At 45.0% G+C, this 18,022-nt stretch overlaps 1 protein-coding gene across 2 annotated transcripts in view; it reads right to left on the bottom strand.

The window, feature by feature from the left end:
* Positions 1–350: 350 nt before the first annotated feature.
* The window catches only part of EGFR (epidermal growth factor receptor), a 210,259-nt gene continuing 192,587 nt past the window's right edge, over positions 351–18,022 (bottom strand). The window contains exons 21-28 of one of the 2 annotated variants that reach the window (XM_075558154.1): positions 17,817–17,972; positions 16,800–16,875; positions 12,913–13,059; positions 10,559–10,656; positions 9,495–9,662; positions 8,893–8,940; positions 8,088–8,193; positions 351–6,842 (exon numbers count right to left, since the gene is read on the bottom strand). In XM_075558154.1, the coding sequence (XP_075414269.1) occupies positions 6,493–6,842; positions 8,088–8,193; positions 8,893–8,940; positions 9,495–9,662; positions 10,559–10,656; positions 12,913–13,059; positions 16,800–16,875; positions 17,817–17,972 (1,149 nt within the window). In that variant the 3' untranslated portion in view covers positions 351–6,492. The remainder of the gene's footprint in view (positions 6,843–8,087; positions 8,194–8,892; positions 8,941–9,494; positions 9,663–10,558; positions 10,657–12,912; positions 13,060–16,799; positions 16,876–17,816; positions 17,973–18,022) is intronic. The other variant, XM_075558156.1, reaches the window with a different exon arrangement.

The raw sequence follows: 18,022 nt of genomic DNA, 5'->3' as shown, positions 1-18,022 counted from the left end.
TGCTTTCATTGAGGCAAGTCTTGGCTTGAGGTAAGGAAAGTCTGTGACCTTTCTCACTGGGCTGTGACATTCTTTCCAAAGGTTAGGGGTGATGAGTGGCACTGGTTGACTAGGAGGTCCGTTCGCACATGGTTATGGTTAGTTTGGCCTTCATCACTTTAGCACAGGTGATTTATCAGAATCCCAACCAAGCCTCCACTCATTTTAGTGCTCTGAAGAAACAAAAATTTGACTTGCCAAAGGAAACCCACTTCCATCAAAGAAGCATCTCTTGACTGTGTGGAAGAGGAAAAGGCATGAAAGATAGGAAAGGTTTGAGGCAAGACTGTAAAATAGATGTGAAAAGACTGTAGTATCTGAAGAGTTTTATTTTCAAGGTAATTGTGAACAGCATGGCTTACGGGAAGAAACCTAAGGGGCAAAATGGAAAATATTTCCGCATTGCTAACTCCAAATGAACTTGTCCTTCTTTCTCCCCTTTGAAAAATGATCAGAAGAGAGCATGTCCACTAGGGTAGATAAGATTAATAACTAATGTTAACACGGCATTGTTACCAAAGAATACATTATTATATCAAGGTACTATGAGTAAAGAACAATAATATACATCTAAGTTTTAAAACCATATACAATCATGTTTGATCAACAGTATAAGCCATATAAAAGAGAATCTTAATTTTCATTTGTACAAATATTGCTTTCATCATTGTAAAACTTTACAATGTTAAAATGTACCGTATACTGAAGTTACAAAGGTATTGCTTGAATGTTTTAGACAATGAAGTTCTTGCTGTTATTTCTCAGTTACATCACCACCTCTACTATAAATCATCAGATCCATAGGATCCCTTAATTTTCAAGATATAAGATTATTTTGCAGCCAAAACAAGCCAGGGGAATATTTTTCTCCTCTCTCCTTTTTCTTTCTTTCTTTTATGAAATAAGGAAATGCAGCAAAAATATATGTAAGTTTCCCTTTGTAGTTTTGTCTGCTCGGTGATAAAAGTGATTCTTATTACTTTTGCTGGTAATTCAGACAGAACAGACTTTTAAGAGTATACTGTGCTTATGCAGATACAAGTGAAAGGAAAAACAGCCCACATAATCACTTGCTTCTATTTTTATCCCAGGCATAATTCATTGAAATAAAATATTTAAAATATTGCGCAAGAATCTTTCTTGGATTCTTGATTTTAGAAAAAACAACTACTCAAGCAGTCTTTTAATGCCCACTTTTGTAATGTAATTTCCTTTCTTATAGAAAATCCATCAACAGAATCTCCTGCAAATTCAGGCACCCGGGGCACCCTCTATGCCGGTGCTTCTCAACCTTGGCTACCCACTGAAATGAACCTTTGTGCGTCAGAGCTGAACTGTGCTTCACAGGAGTTTCAGTGGTTGTGATGTCTCAGGCCTTTTTCCTGATGTACCTATGGGTGGAACTAAATCTCTCAGTTTTCTGTTGGTCATTTCCACCATCTAGGTCTAGGGGCACCAGAATGAGCATACTCAAAGTCCAAAGCCCACTGCCATTGAGTTGATTCTGTCTCATAGAGACCCTGTCATAAATAGGACAGGGTAAAAAAGCCTCTTTGAGTTCTTGAGACTATTCATCTTCACAGGAGCAGTGTCATCTTTTTTTCCCCATGGAGTGGCTGGTAAATCCCACTGATGACTGTGATATCAGCTTATCAGCCCAGTGTGGAACCCCGTAGCCACCAGGACTCCTTAGAAGGAATTAACAAGAGGACAAAAGCCTGGCTTTTACCCCAGCACTTCATATGTAACTAGGCTTAGGTGCATCTGAGCCTCAAGAGTTTTAAACATCCTGCTGATTTGAGATGAACATGTTATGTTTATAATGGGTAAGATGGATTTCTAGGAATTTCTTTAATAATCTATGTTGGTAAATGGATGTCAAATATAGTATAAAAATATAATTTTTGTGCATCAAAGTCAGACTAGTGTGTGTAAACCAACAAAGTGCTTGTTTTATTGCTTTTCATACATTTATGGGGTCATATTGACAGACGAGTTGAGTACGGGATGCAATTAGATTGTTCGATGAGTGGTAACTGACAGCAATTCCTTTCAGTGAACATTGCCCCAGACAAACTCTACAACACCCAGTGCAGATGGCTATTAAGATGAAGGCGCTTTTCTCATAATTTCTAATTTGACAAAGATATGATGAAGGTATCCCTTTTTATGATGATGCCCTCCTTTAGGTCTGTATGAGACTATACCTTTAATACATTAAAGAGAGCACACGTTCCTCTTCCATCTTAACCCTTTACATCAACAATCAGTTTCTAACTGTGATCCCTTGCAGTTTTTCTAAAGTAAACTGTGTTTTATTTAGTAGAAAAAAATGAGTTTTCCTAAAAATATACCTTACAAAAGTTCAGTGCTACAAAAAAGGATACCATCCTCAAAAAGTTACAAAAATAGATTTACATTTAAAAATCTTAGCTGAATAAACATACCTCTAATTATCTAATACCACTAACACATATGTGCCTCATACGGCAGGCGTGGCTAGTCCAAGAGGCAGGGAATCCTATTTCGTAAGGTCTTCCAGCTCCCAAGGCAGGGAATAAAAGCAGATTATGATGTTGTAATAAAAACATGCTTATGCAAAGGAAGAAATGCAAAACAGATATCAAAGGCAGTTTGTCAGCAGTCACTTAGGAAGTAGCTCATTCATTGGGAAGAGATTGGCTTTTATAATTTACTTCTTAGAAAATGCAGGTTCAGATTGGAGTATCTGTCACTTTCAGCATACATTGCTGAGGACAATGAACAGGAGAGTCTTGCAATGGCTTCTGATGGCCAAGTCTCGGGGCGTACTTGCAACTGCAAAGTTTTTTTCTGTTGGGTCTGAGAATCTAGCACCCATGATTTCTCTTATTCTCTCCTGACTTGTAGTGATTGGGAAAAGCAGGGACTCATCGATGGCTTAGATGGCCTCAGGAGATTAGAGATAAGGTGTTGCTCATTATTGTCACCTGTTGGCATCCCTGAGCTTCTGACTTAGTTGGTCTGAAGGGAATCCAGGCATCACTTTCTTGAAACTCACCAGGTGAGAACTACTGGGGCAGTGCATGCGAGTCTCATCCAACACCTGGGAAACTGAGGCCTAAGACAGGGAGGCCTACACTGAAGGTCAATCAACCAAACACCAGGGCTCCTTCTCTAAGGGCTTTTATTTACATCAGTGGCTCTCTCACTGGGGTGCTCATCAGACTAATATATATATATTCGGATTTAGTTTGATTTATATAGATTTGATGGGGACATACGAGATTCTGAAGGGTTAAGCTTGAGAACCAATGTTTTTTGTGCTTTTACATTCATCATTTACTTGTGATTTTTTTTTCTGGGGTTGGGGGGATGGGAATGGGTGGGTGAAACACATTAGGAGTGTTATCGTCATCTGGAATGTAAAGACGGTGCTTCTCCTTGCTCAAAACTAGTGACAACCTGGACACAGCAAATGTAAAGTTCAAAGATTTATCTTCAACACACATACGCATGCATTTAACCTAGGGCAGATGGATTTTTCATAGGGTGTAATTACATAAATCCCTTAGAGATTTTGTGAGAAAATACATGTAAAGAGAGCAGCCCATTGTAAATGCCAGCCCCCAAGTCTTATGTGTGTTGAACTCTGCTTGGAAAGGTCTGATGTGAGACTGGGCCATCGGGTGAGAACTAAGGAAGAAACAGCAGACACCCTCTCTATCGGACTGTAGGGCCTTGTGACCATTGAGGAAGGATCAGGGGTCCGGATGTGAAGGGTCCAGATCTGTTCAGTTCCTCACACTGAAACGACTTGGTGGTACCTTTGGGGCGATGGAAGCTCAGTGAGTTCCACTCGTCTTACCCCTTCTCCCTGGCCAGAGGTAGTGAGTATGTTTTGGGAAGTAAAATCTTAAATTTGATAACAGCTAGCAAAAAACATGTTTTTTCTTTTGCAAGAAAATAGAAATACAAAGGAGAAGAACGCTTGAATCGTTTTTGTTGTTTATTGTGTTATAGTAAAATATTTCAAGTTACAAAAATACTAAGCCCTTAACTGCTACATTTGGACTGGCTTTATACTTGCCCTCCCTTAACAATCATCTGTTTCTTGATAGACAAGTGATAATAAAATGTGACTCATCTTGGGCCCTGGTTCTGGATCAACAATTAACTGTTTTTTTTCTTTTCTTTTTTAATATTCTGAGGTGAATTGATAACAAAGTGGCTTACTGACAGTGTCATAAAATTTCAGATCTTTAGAAATGCGGCCTCATTTTGTCACTGAGCATTTTCAAAGAAGACAGTCTCAAGTTCCCAATGAATGGGAGGCAAGCAAGAAGAAGAAGCCTACTACGTCGTCCCCCAGGCTGACAGGAGGGCAGTCTGCCATGCTGGCTAAACACGGCCTTTCAGCCCACTTTGCTGGTGGAAGCTTTCAGAGCCTGCTTTACTGGTGATTTGCTTTCGGGTTCCCTGTGGTTAAAATCCTGGTCATCCCCAACGTGATGAACCTTTCCAGGTAGGTTTAACTAATCTCTCTCTCTCTTTTTGTATTTTCACAGTGCTTGGGGGCAAGCTGTCACAGGAATATGTCATACTGTTGTTGGCTTCATATTTGTAAATTCATTTCCTGTTCTTAACTGGGAGTTCCTTGGAATTGGGGATTATATGATGCCTTTATTTATTTTTGTGTCCTCTGCACCTGTGACAGGCTGGTGTACCCTGCTTTGAAGTGGTAGCAAATGTAACCGAGTTGAATTCAGCTTCCTTCTCAGCCCCTCAAAATCAAACAATGGGGTAACCCGAGGCCCCGGTCGGAGTCAATATGGAATTCAAAACCACTGTCTGAAATATTGCTTCCTTGAGAAACTAGAGGGGAGGGGTGCTGAGTGAAGAGTGGGTGACACTGTTTATCAGAACTGCCATTGACCCACTAGGTTACCGGGACACCGATTAGAAAGCAAAGCTGTTGCTAATTCGTTGGAGACCCTCACTGGATCTTCAAATTGACACTAGACCTGTTTTCAGCAGGGAAAAGACTGCTGTCTTCTAGCACATCTGTAGATGCGGTTGCGCAGGCATGACCATGAACCGTCAGGTGCACCTCCCACACGACAACTAACGGCATCCCCTTTGTCCCTGGGAAACCACCTGCAGTGGCATGGGCCCTGTGTTCTTCCCGCATCGCTACATCACTGCAGGACCTAGCTTTTACTTCACAAAGTGAGCCGGGAGACCCTGGGGGAAGCTCATCTGGGCAGAGCAAAGTACCTTTCAAGTTAAAAAAAAAAAAAGGATTATTTCTACAAGTAGCCTAAACCTAAACATTTTATTCTAGGAGATGGTGGGGTGGAGGGGAGACTCAATCCGTTCTCAGAACAGCTTTGTTTTCGTAGCTGCCTGCGCTGTGCATCGGCACTCGCTGCCTTCCGCCGGAGACACGAACTTGGCAGTAGTGGCCAACTGGATTGCCCTTTATGGTTCACAGGTGTGAACCTTTGCGTTTTCATTTCATTTAAAGGCTAGTGGTCTGCAGGCAGATGAACCCAACATGAGGGCGGGTCTCCGTGGGTTGTGTTTGTTTGTTTGCTGTACCTTCTTCTCTTGCTGACTTTATGACAGCAAGATGGGGTGGGGGCATCTCAAGTTTCAAACCAGTGGAACAGAAAACCCAGAGGCAGTTCAAATAACGGAGCAATCAGAAACCAGTGGACAAACAGCAATAGGAACTAAGTACCACGGGGTCATTTACACAAACCAAAGTCTCAAGATGAGCTCAGTTTTTCCTATTTTTGCCCAGACAGGGCCAAAATGGCTTGTCTTTTTGTACCATGTCATGGTTTGATACAGAACCACCCAGGCCTGCTCAGAATATCGGGGCTTTTTCCCTTCCATTTGTAATGGTGTTGAGATGGAAGCATCTTGAGGCATAGCCCACGGCATCAAGGGTGAGCTGGAAGACTTGTGATCTACATTTCTTGGTCCCAGGAACCTGGATCAACTCAGAGGAGCTGGTGCTACAAGCAACCTCCTTCCTCATTGACAGAGCCCATTAACAGCAAAATCAGCAATGACAATCAACACCCCCAAAGACCTCAATTATTTACACACACACATATATATACACACATATATGTGTGTATACACATATGCATATTCATATACATATTAATGTACCTCACTGAAAGGTAAACTCTGCCCAAATCCCAAATGGACAACATTCTAGCTGGGTGCCTTTTCTGGAAGCTGAAAGTTTGAAGAGAAACAGCTGTACCTGCAACTTCCCAAAGTGCACTGAGCAGAGGTACCCTTCCTAGTTGAAAGATGGGCCTCTCAAAACAGATGTGGCCAAGGCAATCCACAGGCATGAGAGTTCACGTGGCTATTGGTATTGTTGTAGCTGCCGTGGCTTGGTCCCGCATGGCTCAAAGAGTCTGGAATTCTTCAGGCTGGTGCTTTCCTCTATGGTCATGCTCCAATAAACTCACTGCTTGGTGGTGCGACCCTCAGGTATTCTGCATTCTCAGCTGCCGGACCCTTAAGGATGCCGTTGGGCTTGGCTTCCTTGGGAAAGAAGTCCTGTTGGTAGTCCGGGTTGTCAAGATGGATTTGGTGGTTGCCTTTCTGGGCCCAGAAGGCAGGCTTGTTGACACAGGCAGGCTGGGTGGTGTTGAGATACTCGGGATTCTCCACGGCAGTGCTTTGGGGGTTTTGGTAGTGAGGCTCTCGGCCAGAGGCAGGATTCAGAGGCTGATTGTGGTAGACAGGATTCTGAACAGAACCGGCAGGCCTTTTGGGAATGGATTGGTTTATGTACTCTGAAATGGAAAAGAAGTTGGAGGTGAAATTCTCAGCAAACCATCATCCCCATACAATGATCACAGGATTCATGTTTTTGAAGCTGGTGAATGTCCTGGATGTGGAAACAGGTCACAGAGGGAAGGGAAGCCTGGAGAGATCACTCTCTTGCTATTGCTGCCCACTGAATTGTGGTCTTTTAGGTACTTCTCAAAGTAGAGCTGAAATGTATTTTCTGTAAATATAAAGATAGAGCCTGCCTTGAAAGGAGTCGGTACACATGTTTAGAGGGCAATAATCAAATATGTGTGCCTGGTGTGGTATGTCTGCATGCACAGGCACACATGCTTTATGTGTACATATGCAATGTGTGTAAATGTATATCTGGCATGTCTGTGTGTTTTGAGTTCATGTATGCAGTATGTGTACAGTGTGCACAATGTGTGTACATATATGGTATGTGCACAATATATGTATGGAGTGTGTTACGTGTGCTTACACCCATAGTAGTGTGTGTATGTACATGTACAGGTATAGTTCTGTGGGGGGCAAGTTGGAAGTGTCTTGCCTTGAAACTTAGATTAAGAAAATATGTGCTTCACAAATACAGAAGGGAACCACGGGAGATGAAAGATCAAGTCTGTATGATTTGGCATTTGCTTTACATTTAGAAAATCTGAAGATTTCTGGTTTCCTTTTTAAGTCAATTTTTTAAATTGTGACAATTATTACGTAACAAACTATTTGCTTTCTAAACATTTTTCATGGGTACAATTCAGGGATATTATGTGGATCATGTTGTTCAACCATCATTAGTACTTCCTTCTAGTTTTCCTACAACCCTTGATAGAACTCAGTCCTCCTTAAGTCACACATCCCCTATTCCTGTCCCTTCCACCTGGCTCCTGGTCACCATTAGTAGACATCAGTCTCCATAGATTGGTCCATCGTAGACATTTTGCATAAGTGGAGGCATTCTGTGCTTTCCTGGCCGATTTACTTCACTCCACGTGTTTTCAAGGTGTATCCAGCCACCCTGTAGCACGGACTAAGGCATCACTGGAGATTCGTTACTAGAACAAACCTACAGGCTGTTTCTCCTGAATCCAACTTGACCTGGGGTCTGAGCAGGTTGTTGAACCAATTAGCCTCTGACACCCTTAGCGGTGCCTGTCGCCACCTCAGCATCAACATCAGGCCCCCCAGGTGGAAGGAAACACCCAGCCTGGCACCAAGACCAGCTGTTTGTAGAACAAGCCGCTCACCTGGCACTGGGAGGAAACTGTCTTCGATGTTCTCTTCGGTCAGAGTGCCCGTGGGATCGGAGCTGTACCGCTGTAAGAAGCTGTCCTCCTTGACAGGGCAGCTCTGCTGGGGAGGCAAGGTGGCAGATGAAAAAAAAATCCAGTGCTTCTCAAACATTAATGTACACAAAAAGAATCACCCACGGTGGTATTGAAATCTAGATTAAGATCCAGTGCATCGGGGGCAAGACCTGGCCTTCTGCATTGCTCACGAGGCCCCAGATGATATCCACACTGCAGGCCAGGGGCCCCGTAGGGATCTGTGGGTGACAGGGCAAGGAGCAGCAAGGCCTGGCCCCTATGGTCCAACAGAACTGGCGACAGTGGTGAAAATGTCTCGCTTGTTGTTAGTGAACACTCGGGATGTGTGGGGAGCTTAATTTTACCTTGCATTAACAAAAACTTTAAACAGCCGTACTTGGCTGGTGATTTCTATCCTGGGCAGTGAGAATGCCTGTCAAGGTTCCCACCCTCTCCTACGTCTGCGTCACCTGCGAGGTTGGTTCGCAGCCAGAGTGCAGGGCCCTGCCCTTGAGATCCTGGTTCATTATGTTGGGGCAGTGGCCAGGCAATTGGCGTGTCTGTCACTGCCAGCTGCTGCTGGTCCATGAACCCCTGTCCACCGCATGATAGCTAACTGCCCGCTTTAAAGCCGTGCCCATGAAGGAGAGTTAAGAAGGAAAAAGAAGAGCGAATTTTCTGTGAACAGTAGAGATGACACATAGAGCCATGGCTTAACTCTGGTCTACTTGGTGCGCGTACATACCCCGTTTCTGTCGATGCAGGCCACAGTGGAATTATTGCTGGTTGTGCTCTGAAAAAAAAAAAAAAAGAAACAGCTGAGGTGCTGGTGTATTTTCACACATCCCCACCACCTGCAGGTGCTAGGTCTCATTCAGGGGTTCTATTTAAAGGCGTTGACATTCTGCCTTGAATCATTGGCTTTACAGAAAGATTTGCTTTAGTTCTGAGTTAATCCTGCTCTTGAGAAAGATCATTAGCAAGTTGTTGCACTGCCATGCAATGCGTAATAGAGTGATATAATTTTGGTGTTACCGTTTGGTGAAACTATTCTTCCTGGTCTGTTTGAATTTTACCAGACAGGTATGGTTCATACCCGTTTTGTGGTTCAATGCGTTAAGTGGTGGACTGCTACCAGCGCAGAGCCAGTTGTTCACACCCCCCAGCCGTTCCTCACGAGAAAGAAACAGCTGTCTGCTCCTGTACAGACTTAGAGCCACGGAAACCCAAAGGAATCGTTCTGTCCTGTCCTGTCCTGTCAGGTTGCTGGGAGTAAGAATCCATCTGAGGGCAGTGGATTGCTCTAACTGGAAGGCCCACCTCGAGAGACAGAGCGAGGTTTCATACCAGAGAATTGAGAAGGGGGGTTCGTGAAGTGGAAGGGCTGTTGAAGAAGCCTTGCTGTGGAATGAGGTACTCGTCTGCGTCCACGACGTCTTCCATGTCCTCTTCACCCATCAGGGCGCGGTAGAAGTTTGAGTCTGTGGGGCTTGGCAGGTGCATTCGCTCATCACCCTGGTGCAGAGATTTCGAGATGATTAGCAGGGCTCATAGACGTGATTCCACCTCTATTGTTAGTAGGTGCCAGGACGTTTGCCAACTTAATTGTAGGAAGACCCCCCTGTTTCTCAGAAGGGGTCCCGGGGGGGTTATGAGTTGGGCTGGTATTTGCAAGGTCTCTGCCTTGAATCCCCCGGCCACTCCATGGGAGAGAGACAGGCCTTTCTATTTCCATAAGAAGTGACCGTCTCAGGGGCTCGACTTATAAGATTGTTATGAGGCAGAATTGACTCTCTGGCAGTGAGTTTGGTGTTAGAGTTGTTTGGTTTCTCTGAAGTATTGCTCCCTCCCCCGCCTCACTGCCTGAAATGACAACATTAAGAATACTGTGATGTCTAAGTACCAAGAGCATAAAGCAGCAGCAGCCCCATGCACTGGGCGTGCACCGTGCTGTTGTGCACTAGGTTTTGAATGCATTGTTTTGTGATTCTTTAAAATGCCTCAAGGAGGCTGGTTTTATTCACTGTATATTAGACAAGGAGCTAGGTTAACAGATGGGTTGCCTGAGGTGATACAGGGAGGGAGTGAGCCTAGGTTTGCTTTGCCCCAAAGTCTGGCCTCTCCATGATACCAGGCTCAAGTTCTGGCTACTTGAAATTGGAAAGGGACACGTGGAGCTTGTGGGAAAACTGCCTGGTTATGCAGAGTTTAGAAGGAGATGGTAAAACTGAGGGAGGGTAGGGAACACAAATGAATTTCCCTTGGCCTGTGGCTTAGATGAGATTAGGTTGAAGGCTCTGGGTTTATATTAGAAAACAAAAAGGCCACACTGGCATACGGTGGAACACATACACACCGGATGCTCCTGAAAGGGGCTTTTCTCAGTAAAAATGCAGTCTGAGGTCTGGTACCTGGATGACAAGGTAGCGCTGAGGGTCACGGGCCATTTTGGAGAATTCATTGATCAACTCCCGGAACTTTGGGCGACTATCTGCATCTATCATCCAGCCTGGGGGGAAGTGGAAGAAAACAAGGCAGTTATAACTCTTGAAGGACTCATAGAGATGGTATACTTGGAAGCATTTAAGATGAGACCATTTGAGACAACCAAATGATAAAGAGACTGCGATCTTTGGGACAGACCTAATGTCAAAAGACCATGATGATATCACAGATTTGAATCAGAGGGACCTCTCACTCACTTACTGCCCCGGAGCTGCTTCTGACTCATACCAACTCTACAGGACAGGGTAGAACTGCCCCACGTGGTTTCTCAGACTAACTCTTTACGAAAGGAGAAACCCTCATTTTTGTCCCTCGCTGGTTTCGAACTGCTTACCTTGTGGTTAGCATCCCAATATGTAACACACGGTGCAACCAGGGCTCAGAGTGACATTCACTTCCTTAATTTTCTACAACCTTCCTATTCTTTGGTCAGCGTTTTGTGTCATGATCCCCAATGGCTACCAATGAGCTACTCTGATGTGTGATCTCTTCGTGTCGAGTATATTGGGCAACATCTTTACTTCACAGTTACCCTCCTTTATATTCAACACCTTTCAAATGGGAAAGCATATTCAATGGAAAGAAATAGAAAAGCTTCCAGGAGCTTGGAGTTTGGGAACCCCAAGCTCCAGCACCTTCATTGTTTTACATATTCAGTAATTATGATTGAGTAATCACGCATGCATGGGGCGGGGGGATGTGTGCCAATGCTTAGTGAATTTTGAGGTCCAGCCAGAGGTGCCTCAGAAGAAAGGTCTGGTGATCTGCTTTTGAAAAACCAGCCAGTGGAACTGTATGGATCACAATCCTACTTTGGATACACATGGTTGTTACCATGTGTCAGAATCCACTCACTAGCAGGTAAGAGTCATGCATGCAAACTAGAGCCCCTTTTGCTAACTACACTAGTGCCACTTGATTACATAGTGACTTCAGCCTAGATTAAACAAGCTGGAGGAGCAGCCGTGGACGGAAATCCTCCAGCCTTTTGAGAGTTCACATCTCTTTTCCATCAGTATGATGTCAAGCTATTTTAGGCCAGACTGCTCTGTGACCTTCAGACAAATCACGGAACCCTTTGGATCCCAGCTTCCTCAAGCCAAACAAGGGACTTAAAATAGATGACCTCTGTGCCGTAGAGCTTGGAATGTGAGCACATCCACGTGGCCCTATCACAATCCTGTTACTACCTCCTGGGGAAAGGCTTGATCACCCACGTAGCTCGATCTCCAGGGTCCACGGGACTTGTGATTCCGGTGGGGAAACAGCAGCACCAATCCAACTGCACATGTTTATTTGGAGTCAGATGTTGACGCGCCACACTGCCAAAGATCTGACGTCAACCCATGGGTTGAAATGTTGACTCTGTTAGCCCTGTGGGGTTACTCCCCGTTAGATCTTTTCAAAACATGCTTTGGTAACAGGCTTTGCAATGTGGGGCTGCTTGGTATTTCATTGAGCCACTCGGAGAAGATGGGTGTTTTGGAGTAGCCTTTGCTTTTATTTACTTGCAAACTTGGGCAAATGTCAGGTCAGCTTGTTGGGGGAGTCAGTAATTGCTTTCTGAAGAATGTTTGGAGGAGGGTTAGCGAACAGATGTCTTTGGGTGATGTGCCTGCCCTGAAAAATGCCACACGTTTGTACAAGGACCTGGAGCCTAAAGTTGTTTGACTAAAAGCAGCGATGGCTCCTGAGGTACCAAAGGGTCCTGAGCGGCTGTGGTAGTGACATAATCTGGTGTCAAATGCGGAGGGGTGGAGTCTAGTCTGTCAATCAGGTCGCAGCTGGAGGACCTCCGTTGGGAGGCACAAACAGAGACAAATGGCTCACTGGAGGCCAGATACATGCTCATTCCCTACAAGACATTCCTGTTGCCAAGACAATGGACCTAGCTAGAGTCCAGGAGCTGGAGGAGCCACGTGGAGATCCCTGCCCGACCCGAGATGCCTCCACCGCCACTGGATCCACAAGACTTTCCCATCCACTGGCCTCTGATCTTCCTGCACTCGCATCATGACATGTGTTATATGAGTCTGAAGAGGAATTTACAGAATGGCATTGGGCATATGGGCTAATATCAGACTTATGGAATTGATCTGCACTGGGCTGGGATATTTCCTCAATGTTCAGTTGCTCTGGTGTATAAAGCTCTTTCTTATACACACCGGAGTATCCATGAATGTATTTCTCTAGTCCACCCAGACTAACACAGTGGCCGAGCTCAGCTCCGCATGGGTACACAGCCCCTCATGGTGCTCACATTTAACCATGATCATGTAGACGTCAATGGTGCAGATGGGCGGCTGTGGAAGGCGCTCTCCTTTTTCCAGGATCGATGAGATCTCACTGGCAGGGATTCCATCATAAGGCTTGGATCCGAAGGTCATCAACTCCCAAACTGTAACACCTGAGGAGATCATCAGATTCGATCACACGACCAAGTGGTCACCTTATGGATCCCATGACAAACACAACACCCTCTCGTTCATTCATCTCTTAAAACCACTGCTCCGAAAGGTTTAGAAGCCTCTGTTTCTCTCTCCTGAAGCAATTTGTTTGACTGCTCAAAAGCTCAGTTTTCCTTTCTGTAAAATGGGACGACAACAGACAAAACGTGCTTTCTGGGAATTTTCTTAATGCACTTCCTAAAGAGTATGGTATTTTACAGATTTGAAAGTCGGTGGGTCTCCAGTAACTAGGAAGTCTATCAGTACCTGTTTTCTAATAGCATGCTCTCACTTCATGTCTCTCTGTCCCATTCTGGTAATTCTCACAGTATTTCAAACATTTCCTAAAGCTATTATTACACCCTTGGCATTTTAAATCCTTGGACAAAGCTAGGCCATAAATAATGAAGGCTGAAAGAAGAATGGAAACATTGATCTTTCTTCCACCATCAGTTGTTGGGTGTGAACCACTTGTCTTGCAGTTAGCAGCCTAAAACTTAACCCTCTGCACCACCAGTGCTCCTAAGAGGCTACCATATAGTGTAAACTGTATAACATAACTTTTGAATACACAGGGAGATTTAAAAATATACATATGATCTTCATTATTGCAACATATGTTTTACTGTGACAGTCAGAAATCATGCCCAAGATATTTCCAAAGAATGTCTGTGTCTGTCTCACACCATGGTGTGTGAATGAAATAAGAAGATGCTTATTGCCTTGTGTGATAGTTAGGTTTGGGGTCAATTGGCTGGACCAGGATCCTCAATCGTGTGGCAATAAGACCTCTTCCATAAGTGCAGTTCACAGTCTGATGATGTCTACTTGGGGGTGTGGCCTATTTCAGATGTATAAATAGAGGGTGGAATTGACTCTCTCTTTTTCTTCCTGCTGGCTTGGAGTCTGATTTCTGGGTATAGCAGGCACCAGGTGACCTGCTGACCAGGGGAGCTGTTGGCAGCTTGACAGGTTGCCTGTTAGCCTAGATTACCTTGGACTCTGCCTCCGTTGACCTTCAGTCTTTCTGCTTCCTGGTTCATTGCTTCCAGCTATGTGAGCTGGGAAGGGCCTCTAGCTAACATCTGATCCACACACTTGACTGGGACTGGGCTGGCCCTCTCTGTAGCTATGGGGGGTACTATCTTGATAAAAATTTCTTTCTTAATATAAATTTCTTTCTTATACACATATGAGTGTTACTGCCTCTGTTTATCTAGAAAACCCAGCATAAAACACAGGTAGCTGTGACCAAATAATGTAAACTTTAAGAATAACAACACAACAGTGTTGACATGAGTACTGTTATGATGTGAAACAGGAACACACACTCATCAAAAAGAAATCACAGAAGTGCAAAAACAACCCCCCACCCCCCACCAAGCCCACTTCCATAAAGTTAATTCTGACTCATGGGGACTTCTATAGGGTGTCTAAGAATGTAAGTCTGTTTTAGAAAAATAAGCCACGAAGTCTAAAAAGTACTTCTAGGTTTAATAAAGTGCTTACAAGTACACCATGAATTCCTGTGGAATGGTAGGGCTCTAAGGGTCTACGTAAATGAAGAGGGGAATGTCCACGTGGGTATGGGTAAGAGCTTAGTGGTAGGGTAAGGGCTAAAGGCTGGTATGGATTCTCTTTTCAACTCCTCAGTGGAAGACAGTGTATAGCTAACTTACTGAAATAAAGGTTTGGTTAATTGAAGATGAAAGAGTGGAGTAACAGGATATGCGTTGAAAACTAAAAATTCAGTCTCATAGTCCAACAATTTTAGTGTACAGCCAAGAGAGAGCAGGTTATGTAACAACTGAAAACACAACTTCTGATGAAGTTAAGGCACATGACATCTCTAGTTATACTTGATGTCTGATACTACTTAAAAACATTTGGAGGGGCTGTCATTGAATTCGACAGAGCTTTCATGTATTGACAGAGCAGAGAAGGATGGAGCCCTCGGACCTGGGAAAGGTGGGTTGATCCAGCGCATTCAGGAAGCTTATAAGTCATGTTAAGAGTTTAGATTTTATTTGGAACATACTTGGAAATCAAAGGAGGATGCTAAAAAGAAAAGTGAAAGTCTGCTATAATTAAATGACATGTGTGGTCCACTGTCGAGAAAGGATGCGAGGGGTCCTCACACACCAGGAAGAGAGGACCATTCAAAAGACCACTGCTGTGGTGTCTTTGAAGGGTGGCGGTTGGCATGGTGAGTGACAATGGAAATACCGGGGACTAGAGAGAGGAGTGGGAAAGAGAAGTACTGTCCCCGTCCTTCCTGGGGAGCAAACCTTTCTTGACATCGAAACAAACAAGCTATCAACGCAGGTTATTTCCTTGTTTAGTCCACTAATCGCAGGCAGTTCGCAGGCACGTTAAAAAATATCGCTTATTCACTTAACAAACCTGCAAAGATCCTTTCCTTTGTAGAGAGATATGATGTAGCTAAAGAGATAGAAAAAAGCCTCTGCTTATGACCAATTAGTTAGAATATGAGAAAACTAGTAGTGATTTTTGTTTTACGTGTGGGGTGTGGTCCGAGGAGGCAAGGAAAGGAATGTTCCGAATGATTGGATGCCTTTTAGAAATGTCTTCCATTACTCCCTCCCCCAGTACACACGGGGCTTCCCTGGGCAGCACAGTCGGTTAACGTGTACAGTCACCGAAAGGCTGGAGATGGATGTGATTCTAAGCAGAGGCACTTTGAAAAACTGCACACCTACTTCTGAACACGTGCCATCGAACACTCTTCAAGCACACTATCCTCTGGCCTGCAGGGGTCCCCCTAAGTGAAAGTTGACTCTGTGTCATTAAAAGAATTATCCGTGAAGCACAGATATTTGTACAGAGGTTAGTTCTCATTACTTGAAATGACTAAGGGCAGTGATAATTCATAATCCTGCACAAAGCATTTTCCAAGTCTTTCAGCAGATTGCTGGTTGACATTTGAAAATGCATTGTGATAACGGTACAGCTGCTCAAGGAAATATATATATATATATATTTTTTTTTTTAAGAGGAGGCCTTTGGAGGCCCAGGAGAACATTTGTACAAAGGCAGGGAGGCAGCATTAATGTACAAGGCACGTTTAAAGAAGATGGAATCCCCTTGTGAGTCTGGGGTTGCTCCTGTGGGGCCTGGTGAAGGAAATGGAGACGCAGATCCTCCGGAGATGGCCCTCTATTAGAGGTGGAAGCAATAACGATTTGCTCTGTCCTTAGACATCACCTCGAAATGCATTTTAGTCTAGCCATTATCGCTAATATACAAAGACTACCATTCACTGAACGGAACAATTGCCATTAGTGAGTTGATCATCAAAACCTCATTTCTCTGCTGGAGAGTCTTCTCCATGAAACCTCATCTGTCACCACCATTTGATTCACTTCAGCTTCGCAGCGAGAGGCCCAGTTTGGTTTGCTTTTTTAAGGAAGGGGCATTTCTTGGTGCATACTCTTTCTCCCTTTCTTCTCTCTTCCAGACAAGTTTCATCCTTGTCGCAAGTCACCTTTACTACGGCCATGAAACTCTACTGCCTTTGTCATTTTATCTGAGCATCATAGGTGGACAACAACGGCATGGTCAGTACTCCTGGTCCGGAAAGCCAAGCCTGGGCTGGCAGAGCGGATCATGTCAACCGACAAGGAGAAACCCAGCTCAACCGCAGGACCAATTCAGCAGCATTGTTAGGGTTTTCACTCACCGTAGCTCCAGACATCACTTTGGTGGGTATAGATTCGGTGTAGAATTGATTCCAGAGCCATCCATTTAATAGGAACCTTGGAGGAAGGAGAAAGAACGTATTAAAACAACTATTAGCTCCCCTCTGTAAAAGAACATTAAATCACACTGGGACTAATTACAAGGGACACACCGAGGGGAACCAGGCAGTCCCCTGCCTGGGCTCCTCCCAACTACAGGAGCAGGTTTGAAGTTGATCTGATGCGGATTACTCTGCCAGGCCAGAGTGCATTTCATGAATGCAACAGCTGAAGATAACGGAGGCCATAGGCTGTTCTGGCCGAGCCAAGTGCACCCGCGGGTGGCGTGAGGTCCTGCTCTTGTCTGTGGTCTGACTGCCCAGTAACTGTGTGTGCTTGCAGGGCCTAGGGTCATAGGGTTGGCAGCTGCTTGAGCCGTGCAGGCAGGGGCAACACCAAGACACACGCAACTGATTGCATCCAAAGCAGCAGCAGCACACTCCGGACTGCCTAAAGGTTAGCTTGAGCCCCCAGCCATGGGTGGCTCCCCAGGCAGACAGTGAGAAGGGAGCCAATGCAAGCACTGCCCGTCCCAGGCATGAGTCAGACCCATGGAGCATGGGGAACAGGACCAGCAGTGTTCCTGTTTATTGTCCCCAACAGCAGTGAGCCGCCACTTAGCTAGTCCATTTCCCTGCAGCGCTTTTGAAGAAGCTTACTTCCTGAAGGGGCAGTTGAAATCTAAGCTTTGCAAACTATCATGGGGAGACGGAAGGGGACGTATCTGTGCTGTCTGTGACCACCGCATAGGTGAGAAGCAACTTTGCTCCCTCTCCTAGAAAATCCTGCTCCCAAAGCTGCTCAGCTTCAGCTGCCAGACACCTGGCTGGCGGTGGCAGCTGCTGTGACCTCACTTGGAACCTTCTGAGAACGTCTGCCCCCTACGGCAGTTAGACACTGTGGCAAACGCGATGCGCAGTGGGGAGATGGGGACTTGGACAGGTCACATTGCTCCTCACTTTGCCTCCCTCGGCGTGGTACTCCTTCTCCTCAGCACCGAGCAGCTTGGCCAGCCCAAAATCCGTGATCTTGACGTGCTGCGGCGTCTTCACCAGGACGTTCCTCGCTGCAAGGTCACGGTGCACCAGGCGGCGGTCTTCCAGGTAGTTCATGCCCTGAAGGAAGAGGCAGGTAGTGAGGACACAGAGGCCAGGTGCCTGGACGC

This window comes from Tenrec ecaudatus, chromosome 9 (genome assembly GCF_050624435.1).
Source record: "Tenrec ecaudatus isolate mTenEca1 chromosome 9, mTenEca1.hap1, whole genome shotgun sequence".
Classification (NCBI taxonomy): Eukaryota; Metazoa; Chordata; class Mammalia; order Afrosoricida; family Tenrecidae; genus Tenrec; species Tenrec ecaudatus.
The sequence above is the reverse complement of the archived record's forward strand: the minus strand, read 5'-3'. Positions and strand labels throughout refer to the sequence as shown.